The sequence below is a fragment of the Cloeon dipterum genome, chromosome 3, assembly GCF_949628265.1.
Source record: "Cloeon dipterum chromosome 3, ieCloDipt1.1, whole genome shotgun sequence".
NCBI classification, from domain to species: Eukaryota; Metazoa; Arthropoda; class Insecta; order Ephemeroptera; family Baetidae; genus Cloeon; species Cloeon dipterum.
The window spans coordinates 14025601-14052749 of record NC_088788.1 but is presented as its reverse complement, the minus strand read 5'-3'; the positions used below and the strand labels follow the sequence as shown (position 1 = coordinate 14052749).

At 40.2% G+C, this 27149-nt stretch overlaps 7 protein-coding genes across 8 annotated transcripts; 4 read left to right on the top strand and 3 right to left on the bottom strand.

Moving 5' to 3' along the window:
• Positions 1-438: 438 nt before the first annotated feature.
• LOC135941299 (cytochrome P450 4c3) lies at positions 439-7552 on the top strand. Its single transcript, XM_065486682.1, has 12 exons — positions 439-677; positions 1864-1970; positions 2032-2122; positions 3328-3507; positions 3564-3633; positions 3691-3817; positions 3879-3966; positions 4032-4135; positions 4571-4639; positions 5711-5882; positions 6953-7132; positions 7242-7552. The coding sequence occupies exons 1-12, from the start codon at positions 467-469 to the stop codon at positions 7397-7399; spliced, it is 1557 nt and encodes a 518-aa protein (XP_065342754.1). The 5' UTR covers positions 439-466; the 3' UTR covers positions 7400-7552.
• spn-E (spindle E) lies at positions 7478-14205 on the bottom strand. 2 transcript variants are annotated; one of them, XM_065486677.1, is made up of 24 exons: positions 14066-14205; positions 13534-13747; positions 13308-13484; positions 13025-13246; positions 12764-12967; positions 12532-12702; positions 12276-12463; positions 11962-12119; positions 11744-11910; positions 11528-11692; positions 11243-11408; positions 11055-11182; positions 10771-10995; positions 10485-10711; positions 10303-10428; positions 10005-10158; positions 9726-9941; positions 9331-9666; positions 9137-9280; positions 8950-9086; positions 8458-8731; positions 8197-8318; positions 7919-8143; positions 7478-7869 (listed from the first exon to the last, which is right to left on the bottom strand). In XM_065486677.1, the coding sequence occupies exons 2-24, from the start codon at positions 13735-13737 to the stop codon at positions 7719-7721; spliced, it is 4287 nt and encodes a 1428-aa protein (XP_065342749.1). In that variant the 5' UTR covers positions 13738-13747; positions 14066-14205; the 3' UTR covers positions 7478-7718. The 2 variants fall into 2 exon arrangements, with proteins under 2 accessions (XP_065342749.1, XP_065342750.1); XM_065486678.1 differs by having other exon boundaries at positions 13308-13478.
• A 258-nt stretch (positions 14206-14463) lies between these two features.
• Positions 14464-18264, top strand: LOC135941298 (uncharacterized). Its single transcript, XM_065486681.1, has 10 exons — positions 14464-14867; positions 15029-16286; positions 16348-16726; positions 16787-16996; positions 17297-17431; positions 17494-17629; positions 17683-17795; positions 17854-17970; positions 18027-18098; positions 18150-18264. Exons 1-10 carry the CDS (start codon positions 14777-14779, stop codon positions 18225-18227), a joined length of 2589 nt encoding a protein of 862 aa, XP_065342753.1. The 5' UTR covers positions 14464-14776; the 3' UTR covers positions 18228-18264.
• Positions 18263-19757, bottom strand: bai (Transmembrane emp24 domain-containing protein bai). Its single transcript, XM_065486683.1, has 5 exons — positions 19423-19757; positions 19242-19362; positions 19112-19182; positions 18672-18798; positions 18263-18608 (listed from the first exon to the last, which is right to left on the bottom strand). Exons 1-5 carry the CDS (start codon positions 19603-19605, stop codon positions 18487-18489), a joined length of 624 nt encoding a protein of 207 aa, XP_065342755.1. The 5' UTR covers positions 19606-19757; the 3' UTR covers positions 18263-18486.
• Positions 19758-19993: 236 nt separating this feature from the next.
• Tfb5 (transcription factor B5) lies at positions 19994-20465 on the top strand. The gene is made up of 2 exons (XM_065486685.1): positions 19994-20153; positions 20229-20465. Exon 2 carries the CDS (start codon positions 20250-20252, stop codon positions 20463-20465), a length of 216 nt encoding a protein of 71 aa, XP_065342757.1. The 5' UTR covers positions 19994-20153; positions 20229-20249.
• Positions 20466-20493: 28 nt separating this feature from the next.
• On the top strand, positions 20494-21056 carry LOC135941301 (zinc finger HIT domain-containing protein 1). The gene has a single exon (XM_065486684.1). The coding sequence runs from the start codon at positions 20494-20496 to the stop codon at positions 20953-20955; it is 462 nt and encodes a 153-aa protein (XP_065342756.1). The 3' UTR covers positions 20956-21056.
• A 69-nt stretch (positions 21057-21125) lies between these two features.
• Positions 21126-26525, bottom strand: Gart (trifunctional purine biosynthetic protein adenosine-3 Gart). Its single transcript, XM_065486680.1, has 14 exons — positions 26281-26525; positions 25451-25537; positions 24710-25047; positions 24468-24648; positions 24195-24408; positions 24011-24141; positions 23829-23952; positions 23332-23774; positions 23082-23280; positions 22765-23016; positions 22506-22709; positions 22031-22449; positions 21713-21970; positions 21126-21657 (listed from the first exon to the last, which is right to left on the bottom strand). Exons 2-14 carry the CDS (start codon positions 25526-25528, stop codon positions 21448-21450), a joined length of 3051 nt encoding a protein of 1016 aa, XP_065342752.1. The 5' UTR covers positions 25529-25537; positions 26281-26525; the 3' UTR covers positions 21126-21447.
• Between the last annotated feature and the right edge of the window lie 624 nt (positions 26526-27149).

Genomic DNA, 27149 nt, shown 5'->3' with positions numbered 1-27149 from the left:
TATTTTAATGTTGAGTGAATTCGAAAAGCCAAAATTTAAAGTTTCTGCCATTCATTTCTTACAATTTTAAATCAATCCCTTCTATTTAGCATAACTTTTTAACTAGTGAAGTGTATTGCAAATTTTGTGAATTTAGTCATCACTTATTTGACACAATTTGATTAATGCGTTATGAAGAAAGCTGCTTCTTACAAAGGCTATTAATGACGCGACATGTTTCTCAGTTGTAAATAAATCTTTCATAATTGAAAGAAACAACTCACAAGTATTTTTACTAGGCCGCCTGAATAAAATAAATTCACCGAACACAGAAGGCCAGGTCTATAGGAATCCTGAAATTTCGCAGGTGGCTTATTTCGCAGGAGGTACATTATCCCGGCGGCAGCACTCGTTGGGAGGCGGGTGCCGCTCGGCTGGGTATAAGAACGGCCGGAGCGGATTCGCGCGGGTCAGTTTCCTCCTGACAATGATGCTGGCGATGGCCGTCTCTGCGGTGGTGCCCGCCTCGATCGCACTGCCCAGCCTCGTCGGGCTGCTGCTCGTGCTCGCCGCCGTACTGCTCGTGCAAAGAGTCGTGCTGCCCCGGCGTAGGTTCACTCTGGCCATGGCCAGGGTGCCCGGCCCGCCGGCGCTGCCCGTGCTTGGCAACTCGCTCATCCTCACCGGCGGACAGGACGGTCAGTTTGCCTGATTTTCATGACAAAGCGCCGCACGTGTGCTTCCGCGTTGCTCTTTGACACACTTTCGCTCGCAGAAAATTCGATTTGCATATAACATACACGCGCAGCACGTGGCTGACGCTATAGTAATCAGTTTCCTGGTTTGGGATAAAGGTCCAAAATTAAATTTAAAAATGGCATTAAAAATTTATAATTTAGCAGAAATTAATTCGCAATTTTGTGTTTAAGCAAAAAATTTGACTGGATTTTTCAGACCAAATATTTTTCTAGCAAGAGGAAATCTAGATAATTTTTTTACACTTAACAAAGTAGAAATATTAAGTCTGAGAGGCGGATAGAAAAAGAGCTTTGCTGTAACATTTTTTCACAGGGCAAATTTTTTTCTCAGTTTGTAATTTCATGAGCAATAGTTTTGAAAATTCTTTAACTAAGGAAAATGAACTTAACGCTTCAATCAACGACTAAAGAATTTAAACCCTAGGATTTTTAATTGTTTTCTAAAGCATTCATATCCAAAACAGACACACCTGGGTTCTTAGGGCTTCTTTTACTTTGGCAAATGATGTGGAAATGCTTGTAGATCATCTTTAACTGTTTAACACATCTCCTAAAGTAACAAAATTCAATAACCACAAATAATTTTTGCAAATAAGCACTGAATGATAACAATGATACTTAAAAATTCCAATTTAGTCCTCGTCAATTGAATAATTTGCGAGTATTTAATAATTTTGGCAAGAAAATCTAGAAAAAGTCTAAAAATGTCTTTTTTGCGTTATTTAGTAAAACAAAAAATCTTACAGGGTCAACTCCAATAATGGTTCCCGAATTAGAGAAAAACATTTTAGTCTTAAGATAATGACGCTCAATGTTGATCTCAAAGCGGCTGGCCATGCATGGGCGCCATGGCCACTGGCAGCTTTGTTGTTGTCAATGGCAAGAAAGTGAGCATGGCAATATAGCGATGCGATCACAATGAGAGCGCTGAGAGAGCGTAATGTAGAACACTTATCACTTATAACATGGATGTATTTAAAATTGCATGCTCAAAATCATTAAGAGGAAGAAAAATCACTTAAATATTTTCTTGAAAATGGTTTCACTCATCCTTTCTTTAAATCTCAATGTCTTATTGTCAATGCACTTAAAAAGGTAAAGATATAGTATCGGATTTTGTTTCCAGAATTCTTCCGTCTGCTGCAAGATTGCGCCAGAGAGTACGGAGAGATGTTCGTCATCTGGGTCGGCCTTCGTCCCTTTGTTTTCGTGCAAAGTGCCGAGGCGTGTCAGGTGAGACAACCCAAGCTAATGCAAAATTTAATATTCGAGAACGTCGATATCTTCGTTTCAGCCCTTGCTCAACTCGTCGCAGCACATTGACAAGAGCTACGAGTACCGATTTCTAAATGACTGGGTCGGCACAGGACTCATCACCAGTTCAGGTAGAAAAATTATACAATATTTAGAATAAGTGTAGTTTGTTTCATATGGAATATAGACGAGATTTATAATAGACAAATCGATAGACAGGTTATTATTGACATTCCAGAAAATGATAAATTTTTCCCGAGATTGTTCTGGGTTCTGTAGCTTTTATGACACTATGACAAAGCAAAAAACTGCAATATTCGGAGACAAAATTTCGTATTTTCCATATTGACCGAAAAAATATTTCTTGCGATCTTGGCCTTTCCCGTAAAATTAAGCTGTAGCTTTTTTATTTCCGATTGAGAAAATTAAAGCAAGGCTTTCCTATAGAGCGTAATCCAAGACAGGAAATTGAAACAGGAAACAAGAATTCCTGCTTTTTCCTGGAATTCCGGAAGGACAGGAAAATATTTTTCAGGAACAGGACAAGACAAGAATTTTGTTTCAAAACAATTCCATTCTTGGTCTATTTTGTATCAAATATACCTCATTTATAGACAGCGCATTACTTTACATTTTGATACTGCCTTACAATGTTTACTTTCTTTCATGTAACTATAAATATTTTTCCAAAAAAGCCTAAAAATTATCCACGACGTTTACAATTTTGCTCTAAAGCTTTAATTAAAATGCACAACTCTTTAATTATAGTCAGTGGTGTTCGAAAAAACAAGCGTTTTACGGAAACAATCACCTGTATCAAAAAATAACATTTTTTAGGTTTTTCTGCAATTCTTTTTCATTTTAAGCACTTTTTGAATACTAAATTCTGTGCGGGGTGCATATCATTTTTTCCGTTTTGTTCATAAAGGGGAATTAGATGAATTAGAAATTATATACTCTATCAAAATTTAAACACTTAGAAAATCTGTCAAATGGAAGTTTCAAATAATTAAAAACAAACAAAAAACAGGTATAAATATTAATATGGAAGAATTAGAAGACCATTTTGTAAATTTGAATTAAATTTAAGAAAAAAAACAGGAAAAAACAGGAACAGGACAGGACCGGAAATCCAATTTTGGAACAGGAACAGGACAGGACAGGAAATTTTTTCCCGGAACAGGTCAGGACAGGAACAGAAAAACCTTTCTTGAATACGCTCTTTTCCTAGCTAAATTAAAAAAAAATCAAGGGGATTTCTGCAACAGTCCAATTTAACACAATATAAAACCATTTTTTATTCACAAAACAATTATTAATTTAAAATTCCAAACAGGTTTAAAATGGCACAGTCGACGAAAGCTTTTGACTCCGTCTTTCCACAACAAAGTGATGGAAGACTTCGCCTTGACGTCGCAAACAAGTGTCAACACTTTTATCGAGATTTTGGGCAAGCAGCAAGGAGTTTTTGATGTACTGCCGTTTGCGAAATTGTGCACACTGGACATAATTTGCGGTATTTGCCTCTCAATTACAACCCGAGTGTATTTGCAATTTTTTTCCTTCACACAGACACTGTCATGGGCCATCACATGGACTTCCAGCGCAACTCGAACGCGGACTATGTCGAGGCGATAGCGGAGTACGTCTCTCAACAATTAATAGTTTTATTTCGATATTTATCTGGATTATGTTTTAGGATCAGCGGCATTATGCAAAGACGGTTTATCACACCCTGGCTCAAGCCTGACTCGCTGTTCAACATTTCACCCCTCGGGATGAAACAGCGAAAATGCGTCAAAACTATCCATAAATACGTCGACAATGTGAGTTTTTAAATTAGTGTCGCGTCTTTCAAATAATTATCATATTATTTGTGGCCGATAGATAATTGAGATGCGCGAAAAGGAGTTGCAAAAGCGGGCGCACATGAATGGAAACGTGGATATTGAGTGCGAGCCTTTAGGGGGCAAAGGTATGTAGCGACATATAGCATATAGGTGACTCGGAGGTAAATAAAAAATCCATCTCGGTCCTCAGCCAGAAAGCATCGCATCGCATTACTCGATTTGCTGCTGGAGATGCGCAAGGATGGCTTAAGCGATGAGGATATTCGCGAGGAGGCCAATACCTTCATGTTCGCCGTGAGTTAAGACATCTACTTATTTTTAAAATTGATCTAATTACAGAATATAAAAAATATAATTATATTTTAGATAGAAAAATAAAAATTATATTATTGAAATGAATCGATAAAATAGGTTTCGAGACCAAGCAGATCATTTTATGATGAAAATTTACTTGCTGGTTTGCACCTTTCCAGCATGCGTGAATTAATATCTCGGGACGAATGTCTAGCGTTTCAATAATGACTCCGGTGCGCTGGTCCTTTTCTCCACTGGACTTCCTCCAATGAGACCCGCGTGCGCCCATCTTATTCGCGATATTACTGGGGCGCGTTGTTTTCGCGATTTGTTCGCTTTTATAAGGGGTCACCCCTATCGAAAAAGGGGAACCGATTAAAAAATTAAACACAATTTTTGCTAAAATAAAAGAAAAAATTACTGTTTCTTCCGCAGGGCCACGACACATCGGCGACTGCGGTTAGCTGGTGCCTTTACGTGCTCGGCAAACATCCCGACGTGCAGGTGAGTCACGGCAGTTCTCTTTTAATCTAATGGAGCTCCTCGACGCTTAGGCTTTTTGTTAAACGCCTAGACACAGCTCACGCCTACTTTGTGCTTCTAAGTTTTCCTGAGAAAAACATACTGTCTGTATTTGAATAATATGCGGAAGGACAAAACTAAGATATTTTTTTGGAGCAATTCCTACATGATACACGAATTCCGCCAATTTATTTTTCTCCAGGAAATTTTTCAAAACAAATAAGGCAATATTTATAGGAATTAATCACTATGAAAAATAACAAGCGCAAGAAGCAGATAATAGCAAGATGAGACCAAAATGAGTGACCCCAACTAGTCATAGGTATTTCTCTTTTCACTATACTACCATCTGATGCGTATACGCGGTACCAATTTTGGCAACGATTCTGCTTATGGCAAAGTGCATTTAACTTCCGCGGGTGTAGTGTACATAAATAAGTAAATAATAATAAAGTGGGCGAATAATTTGCATATTTAATTGATGGCCAATGAACCAAGCTTTCAGTTAAAAAGCTCGACTTATCTATATCGTGGATTTCAAGCCCTCCATTGAAGCGAACAGCTCTTTAAATGTAAGGTCAATATTACGATGAACCAAGAAATGTTACGCAAGTCAAGCAACAACCGCCGAATCGTGTTGCGAGTAACACTACTTACTTTTGACGCGAATTGAATACGTCTGGCAGACGTCGCGCCCTTGAAAAGAGACATTGAACTTATTGAACCTAAGCCCATACAAAATGTACAAAAGCTGCGCATATTATAATTCTGGTCTCACAAATCGAAATGTTACTGGATGATTAATTCAAAAAATATTTTGTTCATAAAAGGTACAAGCAACAGGTAGAATGTTTTCATGTTTGCCGACAATGGTTACCTAATTGATTTTCATTTAAATTTATTTAATCAAATATGTTCCATTATGTAAAGTGAGAACAAAAATTTCTGGATGGCTAAAAAGGGAAGTCTTCAATGCTCAGTTCGTGATAGGAATGAAATAAACTAGCTGCTTATTACAACTTTTAAATTCAATTTTTTGCGCTTGATTTGCAGGATAGAATTGTGGAGGAGGTGAACAGCGTGAAATCCGAGACGCCAGACGGCATCCTCAACTTTCAAGCCACACAGAAATTGCACTATCTGGACTGCTGCATTAAAGAGGTGATGCGGCTCTACCCAGTTGTACCTTTAATTGCCCGAGACCTCCAAAGCCCACTGCAAATTGGTGAGCATCATTTTTCTATTGGATTGTTGTGTGTATATAATATATGCAAATAAGACGCGGGGGACGGTACACGTTAGCTTATAGCTTTCGAAGTTTTGGAATGTGGTCTTAGAGGTGAGGCGGCACATGAATCCAGTCTAGACACGATTTTATGGGTCGAGAAGCTCATTTATTATTTCAAGGTCAATGTCAATGCTGTTGCCATGAGTGTGAAATTTACAAGAAGGTTTTCGCAACGGGTCGACAATGACCACAAGAAGTGCTAAATTGCTCACTATAAGAATTTCATCAAGAGCGCGCATATAAATTTACGTAGCTGCGTAATAGCAGTAGCTATAATCGCATTAGTGCAGAGGCCTTATAATATTTAAATTTAGTGAACGCAAACGCCCTTCACAAAATCACTGAATATAAAAAAGACCGAATGTTTAATTGAATTGCAAACTTTAATTTCGGGTTTAAAAGCACGTTTGAACATAAACAAAAGGTCAGAATCAAATTGTTGTTATTCAGTCGGAGCACAAGAAATAACTAATTACTAAGATTAGTAGGGAAAATATGTACGTTAGAAAAATTGTGAATTCAAAATTTAACTTGAACCAGCTAACTGAAACCACAGAGGAGGGCCTGTAGAGTTTTTGCGGTCTCACCTGTCATTATAATTGAAATATCACGCAATCAAATTCATCCGCTTGGCAACATCATACGGACTGTTGACTGGCCAGAATTCGCTTGCACAACCTTACTATTGCCCTTGCCGCAACATTTTAAATTACCTTTTTAGTCAACTCGTTTCAAAGTCTGCAAACCTGAAACAGCTGTTTGTTAGCTTTTCAAGCTAAATATACCTGATATTATTAAATACAGAAAAAGGCAAGTGTGAGGAAAACCAAAATCATGATGCAGATTTGACAAATATTGTGATTGTAAAAAAGCTGATTTGTGAGAACATTTAAAGCTTTTTGCTTTGTTTAGGCCTTGCGTTCAGAGAATCAAATACCGAGCGCTCGACTCTAATCACCATTTTAAATCTTATTTTTTAATATCTATTTACTCTATTTCTATCACAGGTGACCATTTGCTCCCAACGGGCGTGACAATACTCATGAATCTCTACTTGCTGCACCGCGATCCGCGCCAATTCCCAGAGCCAGACAAATTTATTCCCGAACGCTTCGCAAGTGATGAGAGTGCGACGAGAAATCCGTTTGCGTACATTCCGTTCAGCGCTGGTTCGAGAAATTGCATTGGTAAGTCACATCAAGAAAGACTTTTTCAATGAAACGCAAATAAGCACAATTCAACTGAGCTTCTTGTCCTTGATTCAACCATAGAAACATGATTGAAATTTGATTTTAGGGCAACGATTCGCGATGATGAAGCTGAAGATAATGATGTCAGAAATATTATGCAACTTCAGAGTGCAGTCTCCTGTTCCCGAGAGTGATCTCAACCTGCTAGGCGAACTTGTCCTGGTTAACACAGACGGAATTAATATTTCCCTGTCCGCTCGGTAAAATTGCACGTAGTGTAGTACTGAGGAGATATTGAATCAGCATAAAATGGTGGTGCATTTAAAATAATTAACCAAGGCCTTAGAGGACAACAGACTTTATTTTATAAATGTTGTGACGGTAATAAAGAGCATAATACTTTGCATTTATCAGCAAGCCAGTTATATGATTCCATAACTTCCTACACAATAATTGGCAGTTAACATTTGTAAGTAGCAAATATGTAATTGATATTCTACTAACCGAAAGACATAAGAAATAAAATTGAACAAAATAGTCGTGATACATTTAAATGATAATCCAATTATGAAACACCCACCAACTAAATAATTTCTGACCTTCCCTGATGAAGCAGCAGATCACGCCAAGCCTGCATGTGTTGCTCAACTGTCAGATGCATCCTCAGCTCGTCCATGGTGAAAAGAGTCACCCTGCATATGGAGCAGTGCACCTGTCTCTTTCGCAAGGTTGGCCTGAAAATTTCTTATCAAGATAACATATCTCTTGACAATGCAAACATACATGAGGGAAAGTTGCTGCAGCTTTTCCATTTCCTTCTTGTGATTTTTGAACTTCCTGGTATCATCTGTTTCAAAGAGAACAGCAGTGTGGAACGGATAAATTCTGTTGCTCTTGGCAAGAGAACTATCTGCGAAACGTAACACCTGATCTTTGTCCACCTTCCTCCAGTTGAATGCATCGTTGAACATGACTGGTCTGACATTGTTCCGAGATTTGGAAAGCAAACTTTAAAGAAACGTGATAAGAAACAGATTTGCATGTTAAATTTATAGTCAAACCTCAGCAGAAGAGTCTGGCTCTGCTTTTGGTACATTTCAATATCAGAGATGTGATTAATGGACTTGTCTTCTCCTTCCCCTGACGAAAGAGCCAAATTGAACCAGAAACGAAGTCGATTAATCTACGACACAATAAATTATATGTATTAAAATATTTAATGTGGTGACAGCTTAAAACGTCACTATGAGAATGGGAAAATTCTACAAAAATTTTATACATTGATGACAATAGTATATAGCAATACAACATCAAATACGTACATCCCTCATATCTTCCAGGGTGAATTCAACATCAAAGACTTGCTCCATGTCATGTTCTGGGTAGAGCGCATTTCTGCTTTTTTTCTCGGTTCCCAATCCACAGATCATTCCTGTGAAGTGCTTCACTCCAGGTTGCCTCCGCAACTCAATCTTAGGGGCGAAGATCATGCTAGCAAGCGCGAGCAGGCCGGGAATCGTTGGCATCAGCGTTGTATCATGCAAGGTCAGGTTAGGCTTTCCGTGACTTGCTTGAACTAGTCCAGCAACCAGGAATCTGAAGTTAAGTTATTTTGACTCAATATTATTTTCATGAAATTTAAATTCAATAAACACTGATAAAAATTATTCTTCCTGTAAGACCTGTTATAGTTAGGCTACCTGGTTGACAGTAATGTGTGCCGGCACAGTATCATATGATATTTCAGGACTTAGAAATTATATCAGGTCCAAGGAATATTCAAGGAAAGCAATAGAAAATCAAGGTAAACAAACCTGCTGGCACTGTTGTCATCGCTAAGGAGAACGGAATTGACAGAGTTTCGCTCAATGCTGATTTTCATCTGCAGGCCGCTCCTTGTGGTGTGTTTGACACCAGCCTCTAGAGGACTAAAAGGTCCTCTCAGTTTAGCCTGCACAAAGTATAAGCAAAAAATGTTTGCATAAAATATAACGTTTTTACCTCAGCAGTACACTCGGAAGGTTTTGGCTCTTCAAGCTCTTGGTCTTCTTCCTGAACCCAGTCACTTTTGTATTGCTTCTTCAGATGGAAACTAACTTCAAGAGGAGTCAAAGTAGTGCAATTTACACGGGCCTGGTGGTTCTCCTAACAAAGCTGTGACATGAAAAACCAACAGCTACAATTCAAATCAATACCTTGGAAAAGAAAGTTTCTGGAATTTTGAGAGCATATCCTTTTGCCACAAGCTCATCATTCAAGACTTTGCCACTGATGTTGGTAAGGATGACACTGACAACACTGTGCACCACAGAGTAAATCTCAGCTGTGCAGTGACCTTCTGTAACTGAGCGAGAGAAGAGACCAATCGCTTCTGAGCTCCAAGCACTTTCAATTGGCCCAACATTGGTGAGTCTACACTCAAATGCAAGCTGCGGGATTTTCACCAAGCCAGAAATCTTCAGCGCTGGTCCGAGGTCAAATAGGTCCTTGTTGCTTACGATTTGGGTGTTCCCAAAGTCAATCAAGATAATCTAGAACACACAAGTTTTAAGGTCTACAAAGCAAAATTAAAACAACGCATAATACCAACCTCGCATGAGTTACAAGGCAGCAACGCAACGACTCTGGCTCTGAATTTCTGATTTTTCAATTTGCAATTGGCCACATAGACTTTGTCAACCTGGGGCTGTCCACAAAGAGCCCGAAAATCTGCATCAGTGTCATTCAGAGAAGACTGCAGAGATTCTAAATGCAAGCTGGTTTTAACATCTTGTGGTTGACAGAAAAACTTGCTTGGAGTTTCAATCTGAAAATTGTTAATTAAAAATTTTAAATTAAATAATATTATGACGTTATATTAAATTTATACGTGGGTCACTTTCAGCTTCATGGTTTTAGTATGTAGAGCAGGAAGTATAGGCTGGATGTTGCAGATCTTTCGCATTTCCATGATGCTTCTCATGGCTACATTAAGGATAGGCTCCTTTGGTAGCTGAGCACTTCTCCTTCTAGCAGCCTCTTCCCTAGATTAATAAAAAAAAAAAATAAATAAAAAATAAAGGGATGTATAGGCTTTTTTATCAAACATAAATTTGATATAACTCAATTAGTTCCAACTTCTTTGTTAAGTTATATACTTATTCTGGAGAAGGATGAAATGTACTAACGGAAGAATATCAAGCTTCAACTTGTGGGTGGTTTGTCGCAGCTTGACAGCTTTGTATACTGCAAGGGAAACCTGAGTTGGCAGGCGAAAGCTGTCTTCAACCTTTCCAAACTGAACATACACTTTCCTGTAAATCGTTTCCTAGAAAATGCTGTTAGACATGACTGTTGCCTATGCACTTACGAAGAGCTGTTAAAGTTAACGTTCATTGCATCAGCGCAATTCGCCAGATACTTCTTCACAGGTTTTGCATACAATTTTCCTGGCTGATCAAGTGGAAAATTGGTGAAGTAAACTGAGCTCAGAGGGTCAAACCCTCCCACATATCGGACGATATCCTCATCCCTGCCAGCATCATCAGAAGGGTAGGTTTGGAAATAGTTCGGGTAGAAGGCCCCGGAAATGGCAACCTAAGCTCCAGACACACATATATATATTTTGAATCCAAAATACACAAGGCACCACATACCTTCAACAGCAGGATTTCTTGTTCAGCGCTGAGCAAATTATGCGACACTGATTTTGAGTTCACAACCAAGCCCATAGTCTTGAGACGAAGGTCAAGCTCTTCTGCCAAATCTGCAATCTCCCTTGCGTATCGTAACTGGATGAAATTGTCGCCTGCCCAATTTTCTTCAGAGACAAATGGCAGGTTACGGTTGAAGAAACCCGATGATTTGTAAGACATCAAAGTCTGGGATTAAAATGTCTATAAGGGACAAAGAAAAAATAAAAATATAGCACAATGAATACCTTAAACGCATTGAGTTGGGCGATGCAGTCACTTCCTGACCCATTTGCCCAGGAGAGCTTTGACAAGTATGATTCTAGTTTGTCATGGAAAGACGATGCCAAAAAATTCCTCACATACATAGCAGCCGCTGCGAAAAGATGGTTAATGAATATTTCTTGTGAATATTGCTGTTTATTGAGAGTGATACCAATGATCAAACTGCTTTGATACACTCCTAGAATGTGCCCAAACACAACTAGTTTGGCGAGGTGAATGTCGATTGGCAGCTTGGCCATGATTTTTCCTAAGAAGGTCAATTCACCATCAGTCCTGTCAGGTCTTCCTTCGGAATTATCAATCAGCAGTCCTCCAGTCTGTGGTAAAAATCAGAGGAATAAAATTATTTAAATTTAAGGCAACCTGGACATGAAGCATTTTAGGATGTTTTTTTACAAATCAAAAAGTTTGAAATTGATTTTCAACATTAAAATACCTCTTTTAAGGTCAACACTGTCATCTCAATGTTTGATAACTTGGGAGGATCAAGCGCAAGAGCCAAAATGCATTTAGGCTCTCCATGGTCCAAGAGCTTGGCTAACAGCACAAGCTTAGCAAGTGGGCACCTCTGCATCTCAGGCAACTGCTCATTTGGCAAGGTCTAGTACGGCATAGCTTGAGTATTTAATTTCATGCACAACAAATGACGGACCATGAAAAATTCCTTTGAAATGAGTCTAAAAACCGTTCCTGAAGCAACTCTGCCAACTCTTCCTTTACGTTGTTTGCAATTCACTTTTGACGCCCAGCTCAGAGCCAAGCATGAGGTGCAAGTGTCAAGCTTTGTTTCCATTTGTTTCACCAGGCAAGAGTCAATCACTGCAAAGAATTGTTGCAAATAGCAAAATTTAAAGTGCAGCTAATTCTCACCATAGGTAACATCAGAAACAGTGACAGCGCTCTCTGCAATATTTGTAGAAAGAAGGATTTTGCGGCAGTTTGCAGGCACTTTCTGGAACGCTTTCAACTGCTCATCTCGCGTGACAGATGAATGAAGCACATGGATTTTCCACTCAAACTTGCGATCTCTGTAAAATACTCTGTCATGAAACTTTAAGCCTCTTCTGGTGTTGTCTTTCTCATAATTTTTTCAATCTAAATGGATGTTGAGATACTTTGCGATGAACCCCGCTAGGATAGCTAAAATACTGATCCTCTCTGATATTAAAAATAATTTAACTTACTCATTGAAATTGATCAATGCATCATATGTGTCTTCAATCTCATGAATTCCAGGCAAAAACACCAGGACAGCTCCCTTCCCTTTCACAGAGCGTTTGCACTCAAATTCATCCAGCCTTGAGATCAATTGCACAACCACGTCCATCATATGTTTTGAGTACATGGGATTTGCGATGGAATATGAACACACCTTTAATAAAAATCATGCAGTTGGAAAATGAGGTCACGCATTTCCAATATAAATTATATTAACAAAACCTCATCTTTCCCAAGGAGTGCGTTAATTTCCCGAATGTGATATACATCCACATTGTGCTGAGGTTTGGAATCGACCTTCAAGATTGGTGCACATTTGATGTCTGCCGACGTCGCAAAGCGGAAGTAGTTGGAAATCTTTAAACTGTCAAAAGTTGCAGACATCAGAACAACCTGCGGACACACGCAGAGGTTAAATTTTTAAATGAAAAATTATATACTATCAATAATAAACCTTCACATGACGGGACACTGTTCTTTGAAGCTTTCGCACTAGAAGCATGAGGAAGTCTAGCTCCTGATCCCTTTCATGAATTTCGTCAAGAATCACGTGCGTGAAATCATTCATATGCTTCTTGGAGACCAAATGCTGCAGTAGTACACCGGTTGTGCAAACTGTCAATCGCGTGTCCTTAGAGATAGTTGATTTCAGACCAACCTTTGGGATAAAGATCTTTAAGTCCTTTTTCTTAAATTTAATTAGAGTGTTTCATACTTTGTACCCGACCAAGGAGCCCAATACACAATTTCTTTCATCGCAAATTCGCTTTGCAACACTGAATGCAGCAATCTTTCTTGGCTGAGTGACAACAATGTTGACAGGTTGGTTGTCTTTGAAACTATCATCAAGAACAATCTGGGGCACCTGAGTGGACTTTCCACAGCCAGTTGGGCCTTCCACCACAACAACTGCATTCTCCTTGATTAACTTTGATATCTAAAAATGTACAAATTTTGGTCTCAAAATTAAGGGCGAAAAAGCAAGCAATTGATTTAACTTCTCGCTGTTTTAGGTTGATGGTGAGGTTACTGCGTGGACGGCTAGAGCTGTATTTCTGGGCCAGAAGTTTTGGGTCACTTAGATCGACAGAGCAAGTTGTACTCTCAATGTCCCAAAGGCCATTGGTGTGGCCACGATCAATAGAACTTTCTTTGGCACAGTCATGGCCCTGCAACTTAAGTTTAAATATGGGTTTGAGGAGATCAGAGTACAAAATACTTTACCACTTGCTTTTGAAGAAGCCTGTCTTCTTTTTCTGCGAATTCTTTAACATAATCATGATCTTCAGTCATCCTGCTAAAATTTTCGTAGTACTGATGTTTTGCTTTGCGTGGACGCGGCTCTGGTGAGTGAGTCCTCAATGACAAAAATTCAAAAGGCTTTGAACTATCGACTAGTTCTTTATAGATCATTACAGCCTCCGCCATGATTTGTATTCTGAAACATGTAACAGCACAATTAAACAAATAATATGAGCACATAATAGAAAAGTTAAACTTTTCACCGCGACTTTAAATTTTAGCCACCCATACTTTGCGGGATTCTCATATGAACTTGCCGAGAAATGTACATAATCCGGCAGAAACTGTAATTTCTTCCATACATGATACACATACACCTTAAATTATGCATTACATACTAAGATCGACGCTGAAATAATATGTAGATTAAAAAGGTGTATGTACATACATAATGTAAGATGTGCACAACCAGAACACTGCAGACAAAGAACGGTACGATTATGTATCTACCTACGCTGTTTCTGTCGCTGAACCGCTCTGTGACACAATCTTCCTCAATAAAAAAACTGGTGCTAATTAACTTAACTCGTGAGAGCATGAAGCATCACAAAGCATCAATGTGGACTCTCAAAATCATTCTGTACATGTACATGTGTACTCGCAAGTTCAGTGTCAGTTGTCAGTGGCCGTAAGTCGCCATCATTATCATATTCACAAGTTTCATTTATTTTCTGTTCTTCTCAGTCTCCAGTCCCAGGCTCGTCCCGCTTCCCGCTTGCACGAACTTGTTATTTTTCGCCAAAGACACTGTGAGTGGCTATCAGTAAGGCATCTGCTTCACCAATAGTAGCGGCTACAAAGGGGGCGGTAACCACCACCACCAGAGTAAGCAGAGGTAGGGAAGCCTTTGTTCACTTTGTTTGTTGCAAAGGCCTAAAAGCGTCATGTGCATGTGCTAGTGCTGTACACAAAACAAAAAGACAAACACACAGATTAACTTTACTGGAGCTGGTGATCGGCAATCGAGATTAGTGAATGAGAATTTTTGTCAGATCCGGAAATTCAGTTCTAATTTGCATTGCAGCAAAATTTCATCTTTTTGCTTGTAGTAATCTGGACGACACGATAAAATAGACAGACTAAAAAACTTGTTGGTATGAGTACACGCGCACAGGTGCTTTTATTTGTTTCAAAGCAGAAGTGCTAGGCAAACGAAGTGCGAAAAATGAGGAGGCATAGAGGCGATAAAAGATGGTTGTCTAAAAGTAGATGGGATTCCAGGGAATCGAGCCAAAATCGAAACAACAATTATAGAGGTTGGAATAAATTCATAATAATTTTTGTGATCTCTTAATAAATAGCAAAGTAATGTGCTGGCTAAGATATCTACATATAATCGTCTTAAATGTTTGGCACAAATTGAGTTTGTAATTTTTAAGTTTGAGTATATTTTACTAAAAAGTATTGTCCTGAATAGGGAAACACAGGAGAGGTACAAGCCTCTCATCGCGGACGATTGAAACAACCAGTGACCGCGAAAATCAAGACAAGCATCGCGAAAGCCATGGCGAGCACCTCGATGGTCAACGAAATGATGAATGGGAGCCTCCGGCCCCACCAAGCTATCCTGCTGCGAACATCAGTGTAAATGGGAATCAACCATACATGCCACTTCCTTACTTCATGCAGCCAAGCATGTACTATCAGGGCCTACAACACCAAATGTGGTCAACCTATTGTCAACTTGCAAGCTATCATCAGACTGCTGGCACATCAAGTGGCCCCAATCAACGTCCAAGCTTGCTTCCCTTCCCACCACCACATTTCCATGGTAACTTTCAGCAGCTTTTCACCAACCGCCCTCCAAGCTTACTGTCATTACCCTTTCAACCACCACCGGGAGTGAGACAGTGCAATGGACCTCAAGAAGATGGAAGTGAAAAGAGCGAAACTTCGGATAAGACTAGAAAAGAAAAAGAAGAGGAGCCTCCGCCGCCTGGGTCTGAGGCTGCCAGGGAGAAGGAAAGGGCAGAAATTGCAAGAAGACTGCAGGACTTTGACAAGAATCCAGTTGCACCAAGTGGGGAGAAAGAGAAGTCCTTGCCAAAAGAGAAATCCAAACCCGCAGCTACAAGCCAGCCGAGTGCAAAGAAACCTGTTGGTGCGCCAGGGAAAGCAAGGCCAAAGGACAATAAGGCGCCAGACAAAACCCTGAAGCGACCAGCGACAAGCTCCTCTAGCGAAGTTTCTAAAAAGAAGAAAAAAGCGAATGAGCTGAACGAAGACATTGCCAAACAAATCTCTGCTATGGGTGTGAACGAAATAAAAACTCTTGTTAACAACCCGCATTCAGTAAAGTCTCAAGAAATCTTGAATGCTCTTATGAAACATTACCGTGAACTCAAAACTGTTGAGTTGGACAAGAGGAGACTTTTAGCGCCAACTTCAGTTGATAATTCAGCTTCGTTCGATGCCAATTCCATTGGAATTTCTGATCTTCCACCGGAGATTATCTCTCAGTTGGAAAAAATTCTGGGCTTCAACATCTTCCAATCAGCAGAGCAAGTGCAAGCAGACGATGAAGTCCGTATCGTTAGTCCAGATCCCCAGCAGTCCAACAATGACCAGGTTGCCAATGGAGACCAAGAAACAGAAAACTGCCAACGTTCAGAACCAGTGCAAATACTCGAGGAGCTTGTTTTCATTGATTTGAGAATCCAGTCTGATATTAGCCGGTAGTTTTTGCACTTCTTTGTTCTTTGTTGGTTTTTATTAATTTTTTTATTAACATTCCAGAAAAATGGAACTTTACCAGCGTCTTCACGAAATAGTGACTGGAAGTCAACAAACCAGAGTTGATGATACTGCAGACTCAACCTCTTTCCCTCCAGTTATCCATTTGGGAAGCCCCCTTCAAAGTTCCAGCGGTAAAAATAAATCCCAATCACCTGAAAAAGAAATCATTGCCATTCCGTCAACCTCCAATCCCCTACCTGCCAAAGGAAAAAATGACATGCAGAAGAAGGGATCCAATCCTGGACCTGCTAAGAAAAGCGTAAAGTCTTCAAACGGAAGCAAGTCAACCTTTTCAAACTATAACAAACCACCCCCCATTTTAAATAATAAAGTGTCATTTGATATCAGAAGTCTAAATACAGAGATATACGATATGAAGGTGCGTATTTATTTACTTGTTTGTGGTCTTTGTTTCTAACTCTGTGAATGCTGATTGAAGGTAGCAGATTCGAGCGTGGTTTTAGTCGCCTGCAGCAACAAAGTTATCTATGGCTTTGACTTAAAAACGGCGAAAAAGACGCACGAACTAAAGGGTCATGTAGATGTTGTCACTTGCCTGAAGCACGTGAAATATTACCGAGGATCAGTCGAAGAACATGTAATATGTTCTGGTGGCCTTGACGAGCAATTGTGCATATTTGGCTTTAAGGTATTTTTCCTTAAAAATTATTGTCTTCGGCCTGCGTGTTTTAAGTCCTTCACGTGGAAAACTTTTTGTGCTTCTTGGCTACTGATCAATCAAAGAGTGATTTTTCAGCGCCTAATTTAATTGAAAATTACGCAGATCAATATGACTTGAAAACAAGTCATATCTAATTAACCAGAGCGCCTAGAATTCAAACAATAACTAAGATATTTTGAGTTCTAAAAATTTAAGCCGATTTTTTTAAATTCACAATGCCAATGGTATTGCCTCTTGATTTACACATTGTATGTTAACTGTCTACAGAGTCAGCAGTGTGTTACAAAGCACTACGTCGCAAGTCCAATTTTGTGCTTGGAGTTTTTTCATGATCATGTGAACAAGGCTCAAATTTTGTATGCAGGATTGAAAAATGGATCGATTTACATTTATGATGTTGAGGTATACCACGATTATTTACCTACAGCAGGTGCAGCATTAATTTATGTCCTGGTCTTTTTTAGAAATTCATACCTAAAGGCACACTCGACTGTGGGGAGAAAGCTATATTAGCCTTACTCGCATCAAAAGAGGGATCACTCAATGTTCTTCTCGTTGCTTCTGAGGACAAAACGATTTGCCTAAGGGACGCCAGCACAGGTTCTAAAATTCTCATGTGATGTAAAAACATAGTTCAATTGAATAATTTCCAGGACTTTATCTGAGGCAGTTTAGTTACTCTTATGTGGCAACAAATTTTGTTGCATATGAAGATGCCTTTTTCTGCCAAAGTGTATCAAATGGCGTCACCTACTTTAACATCAAGGCAAGTTTACAACTGACTCAAACCAGAACTTTAGTTGACCTTCATAATTATCTTTTAGACTGGTGCATACTTGGGTTTCCTGAAGGCAAATTGCTCTGTTTCCAAAATAGCCAAGTACCGCAACCTACTTTTGGTCACGCTATGCAGTGGAGCGATTCGAGTTTATGACATGCACGTATGTTTTGTGTTGTGCTCTTTGACACTTCACTCATTGCGGTATTTTCCTTTCAGACGAAAACACTTGTGACTGAAATCAGTGGAGGTGGCAAGCTTTTACGATTTATTGATGTGGCGAGCGAAAATGTAAATTTTCAGTTATTTGGGTTATCAATTCTTATTTTTTTCTTTTGATAGATTGTTGCTGCCGCCAGGGTGAATGACATGTTCGCCATGCCCTTTACTCCCGAAATGAAGGCTGCACTAGACCAGTGAGAAAGTAATGTCTTATAAAAAATGATGCTTAGCAGTATATTATTTCAAAGTTTTATTTCAAATAACTAAATAGTAGGCAGATGGTTTTAAGAATAATTTAACAGAAACAAACGTGGGCAATCAAATAAACTTCCATTCATTAGACATTGCCCATCATAATTGACCAACATCAAATTTGAGATTTACTTAAAGACAAAAAACTTTAATTGAAAACAATTTAATGAGGATGACACCGTTCTTAACAAATTATGCAAACTGGTCACTCAATCAGCTTCTTGGCTTTGAAGAACCTTCTCAGATACAACACTTGCCAGGTGGCCAGTCCTAAAAGGCAGCACATGCTGAAAATACTGAAGTACAGAACACGACTATTTGTGGACTCTGCAACAGGGAGGAAAATCAGTTTCTATTTTCATTTATTCTGCAGAATTATTTCTGCGTTACCGTTAGTGTCTCTCATCTCCTCTTCCCTTTTCCTCATCATGGCAAAATCTTGAACAATAGCCTCAGAAAGGTCTTCCAGCCTTTTCAATTCTACCTCCATTGGTTTCAATTTTGCTGCCTCGCCAAGCTGGGAGGTGATAAGAAAGTTAAGTGTGGATAATATATTATGTGATGCATAAAAAATTAGTAACGAGTGCAAATTCCACACAAACGAATCGGTCTTTGCAAGGTTAGGAAATAAATTGGATGCAGCAATAGCGAAAAAAATTTGGTTAGCAGTCACACAAAATTAAATTATGAAAACGCTGAAATCAAGAGAAGAAACTTTACCAAGCTCTAATCACCGTTATCCCCAAGTGGAAATGAAAAAAGAAAAATTGCATCAGAATAATAAATATTGAAAGTGCAGCTAAGCGACATTAATATCAGAGCAAACATACCCCTTCATAATTTTTGGCTTCAATGCCCCTCTTAGTGACAAGTGATACCTCCTGGGCCACTCCTCTATGAGCTGGAAACATTGAGATACAAATTATCGGACCCTGTAAAAGGGACACTATGACTACTTACTCGGAGGTACTCTGGATATGAAGCAAATTTCAAAAGTGTCATAAGTTTCAGTCACAAACGAGAATTTCCCCTTGCTGACATCCTCTTTTTGAGAGAGAATGTGGCCTTTCGAGTCACGGACCTAGTGGATTTTGTGAATTAAGACAAAACAATACGCAAGTATGAATGCGGATTTCCTTACCACATAGTCGACCTTCTGCCCAGGGGCGTCGGACACTTCATATTCCCCGCTCACAAACACGTCAACCTGAAGTTCTTCTTTGAGGCACTTCTGCATGTTTGGATGAAGGTGGAACATGATGCCGTCAACACCCAGCAGAATCACGCTCATAACGAGCAAACCATACGCATAAGAGCGCCTCATTTTGTCGAAGCTGATCCACGTTTCACCGGGGTGTAGTTGATATCATCGAATTTTCTATGGATTTGTGAATTAAAGGTTATTTTTCGGCTGTCGGCGTTTGAAAGGATGAGTTGGCAGCCATATGTTGAAGACGAAGACAACTCCGCATTGGCAATGCTACCAACCTGCTACCAACAGGTCAAATGTTTATTAGCATTAATTTCAAATAATAATAAAATAGTTCTTCACTCTAACGTTTAGTGAAAACTAATCAAATTAAAATTATGAAATTAAAGCATTTAGTAAAATATTAGAAAACATTGAAACAGAGAGTTTTTTTCTTGTTGAACGTTTTTAAATTGGGAAGCTTGATACTCTTAAGCACTACGCCTCTCCCTCCTTCTGTTTTTTGTTTATTCCAGTACCCGTTTATTAGTCCCTTTGCTGCACCACTGAATTTCGTGTGCGCCTTAGTAAGTGACTTTTCTGAAATATTGTATCATATATCTCGAAAAGAACGAGTTGTTGTTGCTTAGGCAGACAACATAAAGGATAAACTTCTAGATAAGGTTTGTATAATTTTTAAAATGACATAATGTAATTGTATGAAATATGGGTTAACAAACAAAAAAATTCATCCCCAGTGGAATGCACCTCTCTTCGTCATGGTGAATGTTATGAAAGGATCGTTCATCACATGCGACCCTGCTATGAAACAGTTCCTTCTGCATTTGGACGAGACTCTAGCACTTGGAAAGAAGTTCATCATCCAGGATTTAGACGAGACCCACCTGTTCGTTGCAAGCGAAATCGTTGAAGTCCTCCGCAGCCGCGTTGACGATTTGATGGACCAGATCAGTTACACTGAAAAGTTGATGTAAAAGTCTTGTGCCGCCTTACGCCTGCAAAATGGTTGCGGAACGAGAGAGCGGTCGTTTGAAAGAGGCAAGCCAGAAGCGCGTCCTCGATGAGGCGTCTCGCAAGAGGAGGGCCAGGAAGGCATTGGAGGCCCTGGAGCAGGACAACTTCCACGATGACCCCCACGCAGACCTGGTCATGAGCAAGAAGGTTCCAAAATTCCAGGAAACGCTGGAGAATAAGAAGAAGCGGAGCAAGCGCACGCAGGAGTGGTTCAAAATGCGCTTTCGCAAAAACTTTGCTCAACTGCTCGAGGAATCGAGGTCGTACCGGCCAGATTCTCCGAATTACCAGTCTGCGCTTGCACCCCCTTCAAAGCTTCCTGACCGACATTTCTGCGCCGTTTGTGGTTTTCCCAGCTCGTACACGTGCGTCCAGTGCGGAGCCAGATACTGTAGCGTCCGGTGCCTCGGAACGCATCAGGACACGCGCTGTCTCAAGTGGACAGCTTAGAAAAAACTCAAATTGATGTTAATCATGCTCTAGGTGAGTGGAATAAAGAATCAAGCCGTTTGTCCAATTAATTTTAATAAATTTAGTTCTCTTGGTAATAATTAATGGTGTTTTTCTTCTAATGTTTAAATACATATTAAGGACCTTAACGGTAATAAATTAGAAACCAGTTTTATGAAAAGGAAAAATTTACTTTATTACGTTTCATAAATTTTGCTGGATTCAACATTTTGATTAATATTGAAAACATAATGAATTGTAGCAAATTGTAACACTAATAATATGGCACTGATATACAATTTCAAGTATGCACTGCTCAAAAAGGGAATGTGTAATATTCATCATTGGTTTTACAATGGAGCGTAAATTACAACTGAAAACAGTTGGCTTATATAAAATTTGGAAATTGTTTTGATTTAACTGGGATTTGACAGCTTAGATACGTTTTCCGTGGGTTATTTGGTCCGTGACTTTGATTCTCAACCACAGCTTCTATTTTGATTCTGTCAGCGCTTTTGGAGTTGCCCAAATGATTTTGCCTTGGTCGTCCAGCTGGATCTCTCCTCTGGCAAGCATCTCCAGAGCTTTGGGGTACGCCACATGCTCTCTCATCAGTACTTTCTCTTGCAAGGTTTCCTCAGTATCGTCAAGCGCGATTGGTACAGCTTCTTGAACGATTATCGCTCCGGCATCGATTTCCTCCTTTAGATTAATATAAAAAATGAAACGATGCTTTGATTATCTATGATAGGGCTACCTCAACAAAGTGGACAGAGCAGCCAGTGACCCGAACACCCGCATCCAACGCTTGGCGGTGTGCGTGGGTGCCTTTGAAAAGTGGCAGAAGGGCGGGATGAATGTTGATCAAAGCTCCCTTCCAGCTGCGCACGAATTCTCCAGTCAAAACTCTCATGAAGCCTGCCAAGCACACGATTTCTACTCCAGCATCCCTCAGCTCCTTATTAACTTGCCTGTCGAACTCTACTCGAGATGAGAAGTCTTTGTGGGATATAACCTAGAGTTTTGAAACAAAAGGGGTCACAATGTTGCACAAACATGACCTAATTTAACCTACTTTAGTGGCAACGTTGAAATTGCGTGCCCTTTCGAGACCTTTTGCGTCAACCTTGTTGGAGATGACAAGCACGATTTCCGCGGCGCTGTTCCTGGTGGGGTCGTTTGTGTGGTCAAGCAGGGCCTGCAGATTTGTTCCTCCGCCTGAGATTAGAACGCCGACCCGTTTCTTCAGAGGGCACAGTCCAGACCTCAGCAAAGTGGGCAGGAATGGCCGCATGAGGTTTTCCATCTCCTCCACAAAGTTGTTCACCAACACGTGCGGGCCGCCAGCGCTCTTGCTCCTGACAACTCCTACTTCCACGCATTCTTCTTTCTTCAAAGCATTCAGAACTGAGTTTTTTTCTGCAGGGCTTACAATTAGGATGCCGCCGACGCCGCAATTGAACGTCCGCAGCATCTCCTGTTCATTGACCTGGCCTGAGAAAAAAAAAATTTTTTGTTGCGGTGTCATAGATTAAGATTATAAGTCTCACCAGCTGCTGCTAGCCAGGGGAATACAGGAGTGATGGTCCACTTTGAGGCGTCCAAAGCAACGGCCAGGTTCTTGGGAAGGACACGAGGGATGTTTTCCAGTAAGCCGCCTCCGGTGATGTGAGCAAACGCTTTGACCTTACCACTTTTCAGCACAGGAAGTAGGTACTTCACGTAGATCTTTGTTGGTGTCAGGAATTCCTCCCCTAATATTGACAATAGATGACAAATTCTATATTTTAATGAAACAAAAATACTAACCAAATGTCTTCCCATTTAGGCTGAAGGGCGCCAATTCATTATAGTTTCTTCTCACCTTCTCCATAACTTTCCTGACCAGACTGAAGCCATTGCTGTGCAGACCACTTGAAGGCAGGGCCAAAACAACGTCACCCTCCTTGATTGAGGCGATGTTGGGCAGCTGCAGGGTTCTCTCAACTGCTCCAACAGCAAACCCGGCCAAGTCGTAGGTGTTTGGACCGTAAATTCCAGGCATTTCTGCGGTTTCTCCACCTAGTTAGCAAATGCACAGCAAAATTAAAGACGCTGAGCAATAAATCAGCTGCTATTTATTTTACCAACGAGAGCGCACCCAGCCTGCTTGCAACCCTCTGCGATTCCCTTGACGACGCTGGCAGCGACCCCAACTTCCAATTTACCCGTGGCGAAATAATCAAGGAAGAAAAGTGGCTCTGCGGCGTGGGCAAGAATGTCGTTGACGCACATGGCAACCAAATCAATGCCAATAGTATGGTTTATGTTTATTTCGTGAGCAACCTAAGCACGAAAATTAATCAAAAAATTCCTCCACTAGAAAAGAGAACATACCATCAGTTTAGTTCCGACTCCATCAGTTCCTGACACCAAAATCGGGTCTTCGTAGCCGGCCGCGCTGACATCAAACAACCCTCCAAAGCCACCAATGGAGCCGAGGGTGCCGGCTCTCTTGGTCAGCTCGACAACAGGCTTGATGTTGCTGACCAGACTGTCTCCAGCCTCGATGTCCACGCCGGACGCCTTGTAGGTGAGCGCGCCTTTCGCCAGAATAGCCCTGATGACGCCTTTGTGCGCGATGTCGGGCCGGAACTGGGCGCCGTCAAAGGCGATGCTCCTGGCGCCCTCGGTGGCGCTAGCGGCCGCGCTGGGAAGACACGGCGCTAAGGAGACAACGATCAGCACGCGTCCTCCGTTGGTGACCAGGTCAGAGCCTGAAAGAGCGGTGCCGCTGTGGAAGACCAAGCTGCTGCCTCGCTTTGAAACCTCATCAGTTCCTTTTTCAAAAAACGTTAAAAATTTTTGGCAACATTCAGCAAATTTTGTTCAACCTGTGATGATCATGCCCTTAGAGGAGGTGAATGGGTAGCCTCTGCTGGCCATTACAACGCCGACAGCATTCAGATGGTCCTTCCATTTTAATTCAGTCTCCAAAAGTCGCTCAGTGCAGCAGGCCTTACAATTTTCACAATTTAGTCTCTCTCATTGGTTTCCGATGGTTTGAACTAAGTACCATCATGATATCGTAGAGGTCTGTGTCAAGCAGCGGCAAAATAACTTGCGTTTCTGGGTCTCCAAATCTGCAGTTAAACTCAAGCACCTTAGGACCATTTTTAGTCATCATTAAGCCAGCATAAAGAACACCTATCAAGATAAATTTTTATGTCTTCTCTGATTTAATTAAAAACTTTGTTAACCGATAAAAGGGGTCCCTTCCGATCTGAGTCCATCAATGGCTTTTTGCAAGACCTGCTCTTCGACCAGTTTAAGCTCGCTTTCTGTAATGAATGGGCAAGGGCAATACGCTCCCATTCCTCCAGTGTTGGGGCCTTGGTCCTCGGCCATCAGACGTTTGTGGTCTTGCGCTGGCAGCATGAGCTTAACATTCTTGCCGTCCGAAAAAGCCAAAACCTAAAAATATTTAGAATGTTTAAATTAAAGGGTTAAGGGAACCTTCAAACTCAAATTACCGAAACTTCCTCTCCAGCAAGGAGCTCCTCAACGATCACTACATCGCCAGCAACACCATATTCTTTATTTACGAGGATCGAGTTTACCGCTTGGCAGGCTTCCTCATTGTTGCTGGCCACTACAACGCCTTTACCAGCGGCCAAGCCACTAGCTTTTACAACGTGGGCTGGGAAGGCGACACTGGAGCCATGCAAACGTTATTATTATAATATTATGTTTTAACACAAAATGCAATATCAACCTCTTGATAAACTGCTTCGCATTTTCAGGATCAGTAAATGAATGCCAACGCGCAGTTGGGATCTTGTGGCGGTCCATGAACGCCTTGGACCAGTCCTTGTTGGATTCGATCCTGGCGGCTGCCTTGCTGGGCCCAAAGCAGAGGATGCCTTCCTTGGTCAGTTCATCAGCAATTCCGTTAGCCAAGGGGTCTTCAGGGCCAACAGCCACGAAGCTAACCGAATTTTGTTTGCAAAAAGCGACCACAGCCTTGAAGTCTTTGACATTGACATCAGCCACAGACACTTTTTGCTCCTTTGCAATGCCCACGTTTCCAGGAGCGACAAAAACGGTCTCAACCTGTGGTTAAGAAAATATTGGACAATTGAGCAAAAAATACATCATATTTTTTTAAAAACGATTATAATTTGTTGAAAATACTAAAGAGACCCCAAATAATTTTTAGATAAAAATTTACGATAAACTTGCCTGAAATGAAATTTCAAATAAATCTTTAAAATTTCTTCCACTTTAGATTATGCAATATTGCATAAAGAAAAATTATACTCGCGAAAACTCTCAGGATGAAAGATGCCGCAAATTTATCAGGAAAAATACTTCAACCAATCTTTTCTCAAGAACGTTTTATGCTATAATTATAAAGCATATTTAATGATTCTACATTTAAGTTAAAGAAAAAAAGCTGTTTCGTGAATTAGCCATATTCATAGTGTATTTTTAAGTGGAAATAACTGTTCATTGCCTTAGGAGAGGAGGCAAGTTTCCAGCAGAGTGCGTGCTCGCGGCCGCCGCCTCCAACCACCAGCACTTTGTTGGTCATCTCTAAGCTCTGAAAAAATAAAAGTGGAGTAAGATGCGATTAGAGGGCAGGGGTCGTGTGCAGCACACTAACAATAATGCCAGTATAGCGCATCAGGTCAAGAACCGTGATTGTTTGTCACTATTTATTCTTGATTAATCCAGCACACGTCAAGAAAAATAATTATATTAAAGAGATAAAGTCATGTGTCTCCTTATTTTCAGGTCAAATAGAGTTCATGTTATAGCAATCCAGATTCCAGAAATATTTGAACCAAAAATTAGCGGTACGAGTCCAAGATAAAAATTAAAAAAAATAAAGTTAAAAATGGCACACTTAGGTAGTAAAATAAAACATTTAAAAAATCTAAAGCTTCTTGCATTTTTAAATTTTCATAGAATTAGGAAGCCGATTGTTTCCTTCAGGATGCAGTATGAATGATTTAAACGCGCGACTCTCTGTGTTTCAAAGAATTAAAATACAAATTTAAATGCTACAAATTTTAGACAGCAAACTGTCCTGGTAATTTTTGAGAAAATAAATCAAGATACCACGAGACACAAACATCAACCATCAAAACAAGTACAATAATTTAAAAATTAACTGTTCTTATTTGTGAATCCACAAATTTATAAAAATGTAAACAAAGATTTAGCACGAAATAAATTTGACAGCTGTTTTTAATTTTGAAATTTTCACGGGCTTAAAAAAAATTTTAAAAAATGCTGAAAATGAGTGTCAAAGTCGTTCAGATAAAAAGTTAAAAATCTCACCAAAATATATGGGTGCCTCTGCCTCTAACAACGAAATTCCAAGCTTTAGAATTTGTTCCCGCAGCCCGAGTCACCTTTCAGTGCGGAAGGTCAAGCAACGAGAATGCTGCTTTGACAAGAAGTGACAAGCACCAAGCACTGAACGCTGGAATCAATCGTCTCGGGCAGAAGAGAGAAGAGGACTCATTAATTGCTAGGCTACAAGGATTAGGATTTAGGTGCTCTTGACAGCGCACAAAAACAGAGGGGAGAAAAGAGAGCGCTCATATGAGCAGCCTGTTGATTCTGCTTTGCCGTTTGCCGGCGATCGGCGGCACCAGAGCGGCACTCAGAGCGAATGGTGCTGCAACCTGGGGTGGGGACGGAGTACAACGCCTGTTTCTCATGACAGCGCTTTCATGTAGTTTTTTTTTTTCTAAAATGCCTTCGAAAGCTGAAAGCTTCAATGATGCCAAGAATAGTACACAAAAAACACAAAAATAATATTTGAATTTTTAAAATTTTTAAAAATTATTAAAAAAATTAAACAATAACTGTTCTCTCGCACTCAGTATACTCATAACGAAGTTCTCTTCACATGACACTGTAATACAAAAAATAAAATATGTTAAACCTAGTTTCAAGCCAGTTAACCTCTACAACGTTATAAAACTTTCTTCTAGTTTTCCTCCAATAGACGAACATGGGGTGAGGGGTGATAAGACCGTCCTTTAACACGGAGCGCCCTATTGGGCCAAGAAGTGTTGTGTGAGTGTATGAACGAAAGTTGTGATTTATCCTTACACAATATTGTGTTAAAATTGAAAATTTTGCAGTACATGTAGAGTACTAAACTTAAAATTCAAGAATACAATTTTTTACTTGTATAT